The 14,100-nt window shown below is 48.8% G+C and overlaps 1 protein-coding gene across 4 annotated transcripts in view; it reads right to left on the bottom strand.

Annotated features, from left to right (window-relative positions):
- LOC310666810 (uncharacterized protein) overlaps window positions 1–1,514 on the bottom strand; it is a 45,455-nt gene extending 43,941 nt beyond the window's left edge. Inside the window, exon 1 of one of the 4 annotated variants that reach the window (XM_083418256.1) lies at window positions 1,493–1,514. Coding sequence is in view for 1 of the 4 variants with exons in the window: in XM_083418255.1 (XP_083274381.1) it covers window positions 1,136–1,363 (228 nt within the window). In the remaining 3 variants the exon portion in view is untranslated. Of the gene's footprint in view, window positions 1–364; window positions 684–985; window positions 1,087–1,135; window positions 1,413–1,492 lie in introns of those variants that run through there. The other 3 variants (XM_083418255.1, XM_083418257.1, XM_083418259.1) reach the window with 3 other exon arrangements.
- Between the last annotated feature and the right edge of the window lie 12,586 nt (window positions 1,515–14,100).

Raw genomic sequence — 14,100 nt, 5'->3', positions numbered from 1 at the left:
ATTACAAAAGACGACCCATGTCCTCCCCTGATTAGCCTTATAAAGCATGACTTACAGTCAAGGATAATGGAAACCGTCCCCCAAAATACCTCGTGGGCAACAGACTTCGCCCCACGTTGGCAGCAACAGTGTGAGAACAGCAGCCAAACAGATCACACAGGTTTTTGAAACTGTACAAAAGCCTGAAGCACCTGTTTGCCTAAAAAGGAAAGTAGAGGAGGAAGGCAGGAGGTAGCAGGTAGTTTCAGACCTCCGAGTCCTTGAAAACAAAGCAAAAGCCATCCTCTGTTATCTGTGGCCAGAGGACCAAATTAATTAGCTCAACAGGCTCATCTGAGCAGCTCTGCCTCGCCCCCCCCCTCACCTGTTTTAATCGGGATTTCCATCTAAGGCACCGATTCCAGAGCGTGAAAAGCCTTTTAGCTATGAGGTGGTCATGTCCTTCCTTGCAACTTAATTAAAAGGAGAGCGGGGCGGGCGGGGGAGGGAGGGGAGGGGTACACGTGACAGATCAAAGAGGAAAACACACTCGTGTGTCCTTGCTGTATAGCCCACCCCCCCGTCTCCAAATTTTCCGCGTAGCATAGTTTAAAAAACCAAAAAACAGAAAAAGACCAGAGTCAACGGGGTGAGAATAAAAGGCGACCGTGTACGCTGCTCTCCACTCTCGGGCAGAGAAAATCATAAACATCTCCCCTCGCTGACTTGAAAGGCGGTAGCCGCCTCCCGCTCTCCACCCACCTTTTTTTTTTTATTTTTCACACATGGGCACAATTTGCAAATCAAAGCGTTTCCTTCTCTTCCACATCCCCCAGCACAACCACCACTCGCTGGAAAAACAAAAACATCCTGGCATGTCTGGACAAGCCAACCCACCAACCCCCCCCCCGCACTCCCCGTCCCCCCCGGTTGAAGAGAAAACGCAATTACGCACCAACCCCACACTTTGTGGCTCGGCGTTATTAGCCCCCCACGCATCACCTACCGCTGGAGTTGGGAGTTTTAAGGGTGCCCCGCCACCCCTCACTAAGAGGGAGAAATCTACCCAGAAGGAAGGAGGGGGACCCGAAAGAGAGCACCCCCTCCCCTCCCTCCCGCCCGCCCGCCCACCACGTAAACATCCCCACGGGGTTACCTTGGCTTCTGACCCCCAGATGCAGAACGCCGCCGCTGTCAACAGATGGAGCCAGCCTGATCTCAGGGGTAAAGGGGGACTATTGCCCATGCTTGTTGGCTCCCGGAGCTGCTTTTGGCAGCGGGTTTGTGCGTTGGGAAAGGAGCGGGAGCAAGAGCTAGAGCAGCTGTTCCTAATACCTTTCCCTCCCAAGATTGGTCCTCCTTCTGCGCTCTCTCTCTCTCTCATTCCCCCTTTCCTCCTCCTCCACTCACTCTCTCCTCCTGTTCTCCCTCCCCTCATCTCCTTTCTCTTCGCTCTAAACTCCCCCCACCCCACCAAAAAAAACGCACAAAACACCCTCAGGGTGTGTATCACCTGCAGCAGGGATGGGTGGAAGACGATGGGGAAAGTTGAGTCTTTGCTCAAACACCATTTAGGTCCCAGGAAGATTTCTGGGCATGGGAGCTGCACACAGCCAGCAGCCTTGATTTCGTGGGGGAAACTCATGGATGGTTGTTGTTGTTGTGTGGTGTCCTCAAAACACCACCACCACCAAAAAAAGAGGTCTATAAAGGGTTCTCTTTCTTCCCTTCTCTTCCCATCCAGTCCCCAAAGCCAGTTTTCCACAACTGAGCCAGTCCACTTTGAAAAGAAAAAAAGTTAAGATGAGAGGAGGAGATTTATTTATTTTTGCAGTCACCCCAGTAGCTGTTACAGTCTTAATTACCAAGCTGAGGATCTCCCTGCCCTATTGAAGAACTGTCCAAAATGATCTACCTTACCCAATGCTTGCCTTGTCTTACAGGTACAAACAAAACAGGTACCTATTGGACTTCCACCTTCAGCTCCGATAAATATTTGTCAAAGGAACATGGGGGTCCAGGTTTAGTCCTCAGCATCTTCAGGTAGAACTAAGAGAGATTACCTTCCTGAAATGTTGGAGACCCACTGCCACTCAATGTTGACCCGCTCTGGCTTGGTATCAGGGGCACCAACTTGACTAAAATATGGGGGGGGGGGTCCCCCTCAGGTAACCAACGCCTTGAATAATTAATCACATGACTTGGCATGCACACACCATTCTAATGGCAATGGCCTTCAACTTGGGGGGGGGGTTGACCCCCTCAAATATTGGCTCCTATGTTTGGTATAAGGCAGTTTCCTATGTTCCTAAGTTACAGGAGGAAGCAGCTTCCAAACTTCTATGTGCGCATGGCCATGGACCACTTAAAAATTGCTCAAAGCCGCAGTAGCCTACTTAATAAACTATTGTTTTATTTGTTCTGTGAATCAAAGCACATAAGTGATATTTTAATAATTGTATTCTTGCCTTTCTAATACAACGGATAAAAAAAACTAAAGTAATGTTTCCCCCTTCAGCGCCACATCGCTGTCAAAACTAGCACCGTATAATGAAAAACACAGGCCTGTTTGATGCTTTGAGCATACACAAAACAGCTTTGATCACCACTGTGGAGGGGCGGGGGAAATTAATAAAATTTATGTTTGGATTAACTGGGCTAATAAAGTTTATGTACTAATTGCTCAACTATTGTGGAGGCAAAATCCTTTGCAGACCTGCAGCAAGTCATTTGATGATACACCAATAGATCTTAATCAACCTCTGCCCACCCCAAGTCAGATTACTTGTCCGTTTAGCCCAGTCATGTTGGCAGTCTCAGGCAAAATATTCCCCATCATCTGCTAGCTGATCATGGCTGTGTACACATTACCACTTGCTCTGGCTCCAGCATGCTTCCACCGCTGAGTACACTGGATGTTAGCCACGGTCAATAGGTACCCTGTAGCTTCTTGAGAAATACTCATAGATTCATAGAATTGTAGAGCCGAAAGGGACTATGAATGTCATCTAGTCCAACCCACTTCAATGCAGGAATCTTTTGCCCAACTTGGGGCTCAAACCCACAACCCTGAGATTAAGAGTCTCGTGTTCTATCACATGGGTAGGCAAACTAAGGCCCGGGGGCCGGATCTGGCCCAATCACCATCTAAATCCGGCCTGCGGATGGTCCAGGAATCAGCGTGTTTTTACATGAGTAGAATGTGTCCTTTTATTTAGAATGCATCTCTGGGTTATTTGTGGGGCATAGGAATTTGTTCATTTTTTCTCCAAAATATAGTCCTGCACCCCACAAGGTCTGAGGGACAGTGGGCCAGCCCCCTGCTGAAAAAGTTTGCTGACCTCTGTACAGTGGTACCTCGGGTTACATACGCTTCAGGTTACATATGCTTCAGGTTACAGACTCCGCTAACCCAGAAATAGTGCTTCAGGTTAAGAACTTTGCTTCAGGATGAGAACAGAAATCGTGCTCTGGCGGCACGGCGGCAGCAGGAGGCCCCATTAGCTAAAGTGGTGCTTCAGGTTAAGAACAGTTTCAGGTTAAGTACGGACCTCTGGAACGAATTAAGTACTTAACCTGAGATACCACTGTATAATCAACTGAGTTATGTACTCCCACCCCACTCACACATGAAAACAACGTTCACCACAACCAGTCACAAACAAACAGCTGCACCCTAGGCCAACCCCAACCTCTCTCACCACCAAAGGAACACAAACAAATAGTGAAGAGGACCAGCACAAAGCGACGCTGACACAAAACCCCACACATACATTAAGTAGAATAGAAGCATTGCCACCCCACCCCCACTCACCATGCCCCCCTCCACCTCTTTCCCCCTTTTCTTCCTAATGTAACATTAATGTCTCCAACAAATGAAACTGATCTGTAGAAAATGTAACTTGAAAAAAGAGACATTGCACATACTTTTGTAAACCAAGAAATCTTTAATAAAAATATGTTAAAAACAAAAAAACCCCAAAAAACTATGTACTTTCCCTCAAACCAGCTTCCATCCAATCTGAAAATGGAAGCGTCAGTTAAGATGAGGTGTGTACATTTCAGATAACCATTGCACATGCTCAGATGACAGCTTCAGTGAATTGGATTTCAGCACAGGGAAACAATCAGGAAATGGGCATTGTGTGAAGAAGACATCCCTGCCCTCTCTCTGGTCTGTATAGCATATGACTTGAAATGGAGGGGCGCAGGAATGATCTTGCTGTGTTTCCAAGTTCTATACCTACCCAGTTTCAACTAGAGTTGCCTGCCAGCTAGAGATTGAATCTTCTGCTTTAAATATATGGTGCAGATGTAGATGTCCCTTCCCTCAGGCTCTTCCCTCAGGCTCTTAATCTCAAAATTACTTAATCTCTCCCCACATCTTTCTCCCCCACAACTCCACAATGCCTATGATAGCAGTGTGTCACACCAAACGTAACTGACTTGTAGATAATACTCTATGAACTGAAAACGGAGGTGCTATATGTGCCTTTGTTAGCCATGAAAATCAATAAAAACAATAATAAGAAAAGACATGGCATACAAAGAAAAAGAAAAGGGAGTGAAGGGAGAGGGGAACGGTTAATCATTAATATTATCTACACATAGTAAATTCCGGCACTCTGCTAGGATGGTTACACAAGCTCAAACCCAAAAATGCAGTTATTTGCAAAGTCTAAATCAGACAGGTCAGGAGGCCGTTTCCTGTCTAACCAGCTATCTGAAACTGCTGATGTTAGTTACAGGTCAGAAGGTCGTTTCCTGCCTAGCCAAAAACTGCTGTCAACTAAAAACCACTAGCAAGATGTTTCCTGCTTTGCTTCTGCTTTAAGTAATGCAAGATAAGAAGAGATACGAAGGACACGTGTACAAGGAGGTGGGAGGGGGTGCTTACTGAGCAGAGAAAATGCTTAACCAGCAGAAGAAGTGCTTAAGCTAGCAGCCTTAGCCAGCAAATATAGATGTGCCATATAAGGAATAAGTTGGAAACTTGCCAGCTGATTGGGGAAGTTTTGGGGGAGGTCTGGGAGGTGGGTAAATACTCTAAAGTATAAGAAGGCTTGCAGATGCGTATTGCTGGACAGTCAGATTTCAGAAACTATATTCTGCTGACTGTCTCTGTGCACAGATTTGCAATAAAACTCTTTTCTCCAAAGAAGAAACTTTCCTGGAATTTTTTATTCTCTTCTCGGTCCTGGGGACGCGGGTAAGCAATTCTCTGGCAAAGTAAAGGGCATAAGCCTACAGCTTGGTGCATTGGCCGGGAATTGCCCCACCCCAAGGGGGCCGGGAAGAGCCAGGCTCGACCAGGTGAACAGCTCGGACCGGAGTTTGCAGGCTTCAGCGCGCACCCTACTGATTCGTGGGGGAAGCCGGCCACACCGCTCCTGAGTAGGGACCTCGGTCGAGGGAGGAAAGAGGACTGGCCAGGAGGGAATCCGCAGCGGAAAACGGTAAGCCCAAGGGACAGGGCGTGGGCCCCAAGGAAAAGGGGGGCGAGGTCTGATCAAGCCTCACCTGGTTGTGCAGAGGGCCGCCAGTAAGGTTGGGTACAAGGGAAACAGAGGGGAGAACTGGCCGATTGCAGTAGTTTGCCGCCAGTAAGGTTGGGTACAAGGGAAACAGAGGGGAGAACTGGCCGATTGCAGTAGTTTGCCGCCAGTAAGGTTGGGTAAAAGGGAAACAGAGGGGAAGTTGTATTGGTGTGTTTTGTGTGTTGCATGTTGAAATTATAATGGTGTGATTTGTATGTTATATGTTGCATGTCAGATACTCCAGTGACTGAATTGTTGTCAAGTGTGGGTCGGGGCCTAGCGTTCCCCTTGGCCGAGCGATTGCAGGGTTGTGCGTTTTCTGCCAGGGCGACCTCGTGCAGACCACAATCTGTATCGTGTGAACTGTGAAAGAATTTACAGCCCAGTCAGGTGCGGAGTATCTGAGAAAGAAAAAAAAAAAAAATAAAAAAATAAAAATGGGGTCTGGGGCAAGCCAATGTAGTCCTCTGGAATGTTTTTTAAAGAACTGGAAAGCGGCCACAAAGCATGATGATTGGGGAATCAGATTGCGAAAACAGAGAATGAGGACATTATGTGAAGTTGACTGGCCCGCACAAACTAATTGGCCGTCAGGAGGAAGCTTTGATTTGCAACTAATCAGCCCATTATACCAGAACATATTGAATGTCCACCCCGACCAAATCCCTTACATTTCTACTTGGAAAACCAATGTAGAAAAGAATCCACCGTGGTTGAAAGCCTGCCAAGGCGACGCCCCACGAAATACAATTTGTACAGTTCGACCGGCAGGGAAGGCAGAAAAGCCCCCGGTGATACCAGACCCAGAAGATGAGGAGGGGGGAATCATCAAACCGCCACCACCCTATGCTCCACCAACTGCCCCTCTAGCAGTTCCCCCAGGTCCAGGTCCCCAAGCACCGGGAGGAGCTAGCCCCCAGCCTGAACCCCCCAAGGCTGATGAATCAGAAGAGGAAGAAGAGGATGATGAGGAATTTGTAAAGGGATTGGTTGAGTTAGCAAAGAAGGGAAGAGAGTGGACTCAGTATCAGTCTTTGAGATTGCAACAGTATGTACAACCCTATGCGGAAAAAGTGGATGTTAGCCCCCACGTGTTGGCTGCAGCAGGATGCTCCTCAACACAAGGGAAGAAATGGCAGAAGGAATGGATAGAAGCAGCAACCAGGGCAGCCTTCCATAAGTCCCATGAGGCACAGAAAAAGGGTGGGGTCGGAGTAATGCCCCTCCGAAGGGTTTATGACCCACCGGGACCTCCAGGGCCTGGTGGGGCGGAGGCACCACGGACCTACACGGTCCAGCATATACCCTTTTCAAGTGCAGATGTTTGTAATTGGAGAAATCAAAATCCTTCCTTTGAGGAGAATCCAGCTAAAATTATAAAATTGTTTGAAGGGATTTTTAAAACCTATAATCCCACTTTTGATGATGTGCAGTATTTGATGGATGCGCTGCTAACCACAGAAGAAACTAGGCGAATCCATGTTGAAGCTCGAGTACACATGAGAGCACAGGGAACACCGGATCCGGACATTATAACAGGATACCCTGATAGTACCCCGAATTGGAATTATCAGACTGCTGATGGCCAGAAAACCCTCACTACCTACCGCCAGAACGTATTAAATGGTATGAGAAGGGCAGCCAGGAAACCCACCAACTTTGTGAAGGTCAGAGAGGTAGTGCAGGGGAATGAAGAGGCCCCAGGGGCTTACCTGGAACGCCTGAAGGAAGCCTACCGTCAGTATACTCCTGTAGACCCAGATGAGGCTGCCAACGCCCTTATTGTAAAGGCTGCTTTTGTAGCTCAGGCAGCGCCCGATGTCCGCCGAAAAATTCAAAAACACGAGGGGTTCATGGGCCACACCCTTGAGTGGATGTTAGAACTGGCTCAAACCACTTACAATCAGAGGGAAGAAGAGGAACAAAAGAAAAAGGAGAAGTATCAAGCAAAGAAGTTGATGGCATTACAGGCCACCGCACCCATCCCTCAGAAAAGAGGAAGTGCCCGGGGAGGAGGGCAAGGCCGCCTGGGGAGGAATCAGTGCGCCATCTGCCGGCAGGAAGGGCACTGGAAAGGAGAATGCCCACAGGCCCACTTAGGAGGGAGAGGACGAGGAGAACGAGCCCCAGGCCCAACCCCCAGGGGACCTGGACAGGAACTGAGACCTTGGTCATCGACAAATGCCAGCAGGGGTAGAGGACGTGGACAGGGACCTCCCTGGTACCCCTCAGCCCAAAGGCAGCCCGGCATGATGAGCCTGAGAGAGGAGGAAGAATACTAGGACAGACCGGGCCCAGCTGCTTTAGGTTCCCGTGAGCCCATGGTCAAAATACAAACAGGGAACCAAACTATCCCCTTTATGGTTGACACAGGAGCCGCCCACTCTGTTTTGCCAGTACCAGTGTCCAAGCCCACCAAGCAAACAATTAACATAATAGGAGCTACAGGCAAATCACAAAGAGCCCCATTCCTGCAATCTGTTGTCTGTCGCCTGGGTGGCCAAGTAGTCCAACACAAGTTTTTATATATACCAGAGTGTCCCATCCCATTATTGGGCCGAGACCTGCTATCAAAATTGCAAGCCCAGATTTCCTTTCAACCGACAGGAGAAGTGACAATGACTACAGGGCAAACAGGAGAGCTTTCCTTAGAAGTACCCTTAAGGGAACACTGGCGCTTAATGATGGTAAAAGAAGAGGAGGGGATTATTCCAGAAGACCTCCTGCAAAAAGTAAACCCTGGTGTATGGGCAGAAGGCAACCCGCCCGGAATGGCAAAGAACATCCCACCTATAATAGTCAAGCCCAAACCATTCGCCAACCCTGTGGCTGTGAACCAGTACCCTATCCCCCGGCGAGCTGCAGAAGGAGTATGGGTACATTTGGAACGGTTACTTCGCCATGGCATCCTGAGGCAGTGTCAATCTCAGTGGAACACCCCACTCTTGCCGGTGAAGAAGGAAGATAACTCGTATCGTCCGGTCCAAGACCTCCGATTGGTCAACCAAGCCGTGGAAACCCTCCACCCCAATGTGCCCAATCCTTACACACTGTTGAGTTTAATACCTCCTACTGCCTGCTATTTCACGGTACTGGACTTGAAGGATGCATTCTTCTGCTGCCGTCTGGCAGAGGAAAGTCAGCCCCTGTTTGCATTTCAATGGATGGATCCAGGAACAGGCACCAAGGTGCAATATACGTGGACGAGGCTTCCACAAGGTTTCAAGAATTCTCCAACCCTTTTTGGGGTAGCATTGGCCTCGGACCTGTCTAGCTTCCCCACCAGCCCACACAGGGTCTTGTTACAGTACGTGGATGACCTTCTTTTGGCCTGCTCAGACGAGGACACGTGTATGAAAGCCACCAAGGATTTGTTGAATCACTTGGCTGAAGCAGGATACCGGGTATCTAAGAAGAAGGCCCAAATATGCCTACCCACTGTAAAATACCTTGGATTTGATATATCCCATCAGCAACGGACCCTTAGAGAAGAAAGGAAGCAAGCCATTATCCAGATTCCAGAGCCAAAGAATCGCAAAGAACTTCGTGGTTTCTTGGGCTCGGCAGGATTCTGTAGAATATGGATCCCTGACTTCAGCACAATTGCCAAGCCTATGCACGAGTCAACCAGAGGAACTGAAAAGGACCCCTTTGTGTGGGGAGAGGAGCAACGGCAGGCCTTCAAGGATCTGAAAAGGGCATTGCAGCAAGCACCAGCGCTGGGTATCCCAAATCCTGAGAAGCCTTTCTCCCTGTTTGTGGATGAAGACCAGGGAACAGCAAAGGGAGTGCTATGCCAAAAATTGGGAAGCTGGCAGCAGCCCGTGGCATACCTATCTGAGCGCCTGTCGCCTACAGAACAAGGCTTACCGCCGTGCATGAGAGCAGTTGTGGCAGTAGCCACCCTACTGAACAAAGCAGACAAATTTACTTTTGGCCAAGACACTGTTTGTGTGACTCCGCATGCAGTCCCAGCACTGCTTGACATGAAGGGTACCTATTTCCTCTCCCAAGCGAAGATGAGGAAGTGTCAGATGTTATTGTTGCACCCACGTTTGAAGTTCCAGGTCACCACCGCCCTCAACCCAGCTACCCTGTTGCCGGTAGGAGAAGGTGAGGAGCAGACGCACGACTGCATTGAAGTAATGGACGAAGTATATTCCAGCAGGCCTGATCTCAAAGACAAAGCAGACCCCCACTGGCTTTCATGGTTTGTGGATGGAAGCAGCTTTGTCGAGGCTGGGCAGCGAAAAGCAGGCTATGCAGTGGTAGCCCTGGACGACCAGGTGGTCGAAGCAAAGTCACTCCCGCCTGGAACATCGGCCCAGCTGGCAGAACTAACTGCGCTTACCAGAGCCCTGAGCCTGGCAAAGGGACAGAAGATAAACATCTATACTGATTCTAAGTATGCATTCCTGACCTTACACGCCCACGGAGCCTTATGGAAAGAGAGAGGTTTGCTTACCTCCAGAGGAAACCAGGTGGCCCACCCACAAGCTTTGTTGAACCTTCTGGATGCTGTATGGGAGCCTGAAGCGGTAGCGGTTATCCATTGTTATGGACACACAACTGGACCAGGGGAAGTGGCCAGAGGAAATCGATTGGCAGACAAAGTGGCCAAGGAAGCAGCTCGGGAACTAGCCCCCATCCCGGTTATCGGAGCACTAGTCCCAGAAGAGATTTTAAGCACCGCTGACAAGCCAGCTTATACCAAGCAGGAAAAGGACACTGCAGACGCCCAGGAACTGACATTGACCAAAGAAGGATGGTACCTTACCCCTGATGACAGGATATGGATTCCAGAGTCTCTTTCGCGGCAAATAATTCAGAGGTACCATGATTCAACCCACATAGGACCCGATGCTACAACCAAGCAGCTGGAAAAATGCTTCTATATAGCCCACCTCTACCAACTGGCAGCCCAGATTTCCAGGAAATGCCTGCTGTGTCAGAAGAATAATCCCAGAGCCGGACCACTGGCTCCCCCAGGGATTCAGCACAGTGGAACGGCACCTATGGAAGATCTTGTCGTGGACTTTACTGAATTACCCCGTTGTGGACTGCACCGCTACCTGCTGGTAGCAGTGTGCACCTACACCGGATGGGTCGAAGCATGGCCCACAAAGACTGAAAAGGCATTTGAAGTAACCAGGTGCCTGCTTAGGGAAATCATCCCTCGCTATGGATTGCCAAGGTCCATAGGATCTGATAATGGACCGGCATTTGTTCATGCAATCCTACAGGGGCTGGCAAAAGCGCTCCAGATCAACTGGAAGCTGCATACTGCTTATAGACCCCAGAGTTCTGGAAAAGTAGAGAGAATGAACAGAACTCTAAAGAATCAGCTGTCCAAGCTGACACAGGAAACCGGGTCTAATTGGGTGGCCATGTTGCCCTTGGCATTACTCAGGGTCCGCAGTCTTCCGTCAAAACGGACCCACTTGTCATCTTTTGAAGTTCTGTTTGGGAGACCAGTCCCATATGTTAGAATGTTAAATCCGTATGTTAGCCAAGATGTGCAACTGAATAATTATGTACAGTCACTCTCCCGAGTTCTTTCTTATCTCAACAGGTGGACCCAGGCTCGCACCCCATGTGTGTTGACTGAACCGTTCCATCAGTTCGAGCCAGGTGATGAAGTGTGGGTGAAAGACTGGCAGCGAGCCCCCCTACAGCCCTGCTGGAGGGGACCATACACCGTGCTACTCTCTACTCCTACTGCTGTGAAGGTTGCCGGCATCACCCCGTGGGTCCACCATACTCGAGTGAAGAAAGCCATCTCGGATTGGACAGTAACACCAGATCCAGAGAACTCCCTTCGGCTGACCATCTCCAGACGCCTGGCAGACGACCGCTCTGCTGATATCACACCGGAAGCTGATATCTCAACGCACAGCTGAAGAATTGGATGGGAGGGGCGCCCGCGGGCAGCGTCCCCAACTCCGTGCCAGGACTAACCCAGGAAGCTCACCAGGACATTTAATATTTCCATAGGGACTTTCTCTTTTCTTTTTGTTATCTGCTTTATGTCCCACAGCCCTGACCCCACTGAGCCATACCGCATTTATTGGCCTGATGGACTCTGCTACGACTGGTTCGTCTTACCGGTGGTAAGAGATGGTGTGCTCTATGGCTATTGGAAACTGGGATTTGATGAGATTGCCGTCTTAAAACACCCCACTGCCCCGTTGTGGCTCCTCTCCCACACCACTGTCCGGCATGCGTGGATAGTGCTCATACGGGAAGTTGCAGAGACGCTCGAACTCTATCGAGTTCTGGACCGCTTTTGCTGTTGTGGGAGGGTAGTCAACTGTTATATGGGAGGTAGAGCACTGTACCAACCTCATTTGATAGACCAGGTCCTACTCTTAATGCAGGCGATAGATGGGACGGAACCTATCTTAATGCAAGTATTGCAGGGGTGGGAGCCTTAACCAGGTGTGCATTGAAATTGCTAAACAAGTGGTTCAATCCACCCATCAGGGTTAGCAGAAAAGTTGACCCACGTAGTGGGAGCATCAGCTCACCAGTGGACTCTCATCCTTGAGGCTCAACAGATAGTCGGGCACAAATATCAGTGAGCTCTTCAACAATGAGCACACCCCCTGAATATTGGTGGGAGGAACCATGGAAGGATTGGGGTTGGTGGATAGGGGTTATCTCAACCGCTCTTGTCATATGGATGTGTGTTTTCTTTTGCTGGCATGAGCGTCACCGATTTTGTGGGAGGGAACAACCAGCCCCCATCCCCTTGACCCTTCTGGTACTAGCCCTACTTGGGTTGGGTCTGGGAGATGACTCACATATACGGAAAACCGGCCGGTCAGAGCCCTATCATCAGATTTGGAGTAATAATACCTATGTTAGAGATATAGATCGTTTCTCTTCTATGCTTAATCTTTCTGAATGCTGGGTTTGTATGCATATCCCTCCACAATTTAAGAAGCCTGGCATACTACTGCATAGTATTCCAATAAATGAGTCATTTAGAATTAGTAATCTTATGTCAGATGGTCGCACCTATTCACCCCCAGTGTTTCTGTCACTCATGGAACAGGCACCTCGTTGTCTCCGTTTCAATCATAACAGCAGCAATTTTTTAGGTCACTATCCATATTGCAATTGGACTTATGAGTATATTAACGGATCCTCCTGCTTCCAAAAAGGTACTTCCATTTATGATGCTATGTGTGTCGATTTTTATACTTGGTTTACCTGGATGACGGCGCGCAGCAGATCTAACTGCCTGCTCCAGTCTGATTTGTGGTTGCTCTGCGGCACAAGAGCCTACAAAGAAATCCCCTCTGCCTTTTCTGGAACCTGTACTTTAGGAGTAGTCGTACCCCTGGTGTATAAGATGGGTGAGCTCCCAACAGTCCGTCTGCGTAACAAAAGGGACGCGAAATCACCTATTAACCAGTATACCGGCACAGCCGTCTCTAGGTCCCTTCTACCCCCTTTGGGTGTAGCCATGAATTACCGGGATCTGCATAGATTGGCAAACTGGACCGAGGCTTTGTTTAACTCCACCATCTCGGCCTTAAAAGCAATTAATAAGGAAATGTCAGAGATAAGGGAGGTAGTCCTTCAAAATCGTTACGCTTTGGATGTAGTCCTTGCCTCTAAGGGCGGAGTTTGTGCCTTAATTCATTCCCATTGCTGCATGTACATTTCAGACCAGTCAGCAAATATTTCAGCCACCATCAACCACATGGAAACAATGATAGCTGAAAACCCGCTGAAAGCCACAGGGAGTGATGCATGGGGTTGGATGTATTCCTGGCTCCCTGATGGCAGTTGGCTCAGGAATGTTATAGTATTATTAGCAGGACCTCTATTAATCCTTTTGCTTCTTTGCCTCTGTATCCCCTGCTTATTGCAATGCTTGCAACAAATGATGCAAAGACTCCTGTCACGGAAGCTAGGACCCACAGTCATCGCTGTGCTGAGGGAGTATGGGCCCATACCCCAGAACGAACCTAAGTATTAGGTTGTTCAGAAGAAGAGGAGGGAGTGAAGGGAGAGGGGAACGGTTAATCATTAATATTATCTACACATAGTAAATTCCGGCACTCTGCTAGGATGGTTACACAAGCTCAAACCCAAAAATGCAGTTATTTGCAAAGTCTAAATCAGACAGGTCAGGAGGCCGTTTCCTGTCTAACCAGCTATCTGAAACTGCTGATGTTAGTTACAGGTCAGAAGGTCGTTTCCTGCCTAGCCAAAAACTGCTGTCAACTAAAAACCACTAGCAAGATGTTTCCTGCTTTGCTTCTGCTTTAAGTAATGCAAGATAAGAAGAGATACGAAGGACACGTGTACAAGGAGGTGGGAGGGGGTGCTTACTGAGCAGAGAAAATGCTTAACCAGCAGAAGAAGTGCTTAAGCTAGCAGCCTTAGCCAGCAAATATAGATGTGCCATATAAGGAATAAGTTGGAAACTTGCCAGCTGATTGGGGAAGTTTTGGGGGAGGTCTGGGAGGTGGGTAAATACTCTAAAGTATAAGAAGGCTTGCAGATGCGTATTGCTGGACAGTCAGATTTCAGAAACTATATTCTGCTGACTGTCTCTGTGCACAGATTT

This window comes from Podarcis tiliguerta (assembly GCF_965153285.1).
Source record: "Podarcis tiliguerta genome assembly, chromosome: 16".
NCBI lineage: Eukaryota > Metazoa > Chordata > Lepidosauria > Squamata > Lacertidae > Podarcis > Podarcis tiliguerta.
Note: the sequence above shows the minus strand (reverse complement) of the source record. Positions and strands in the feature narration are given on the sequence as shown.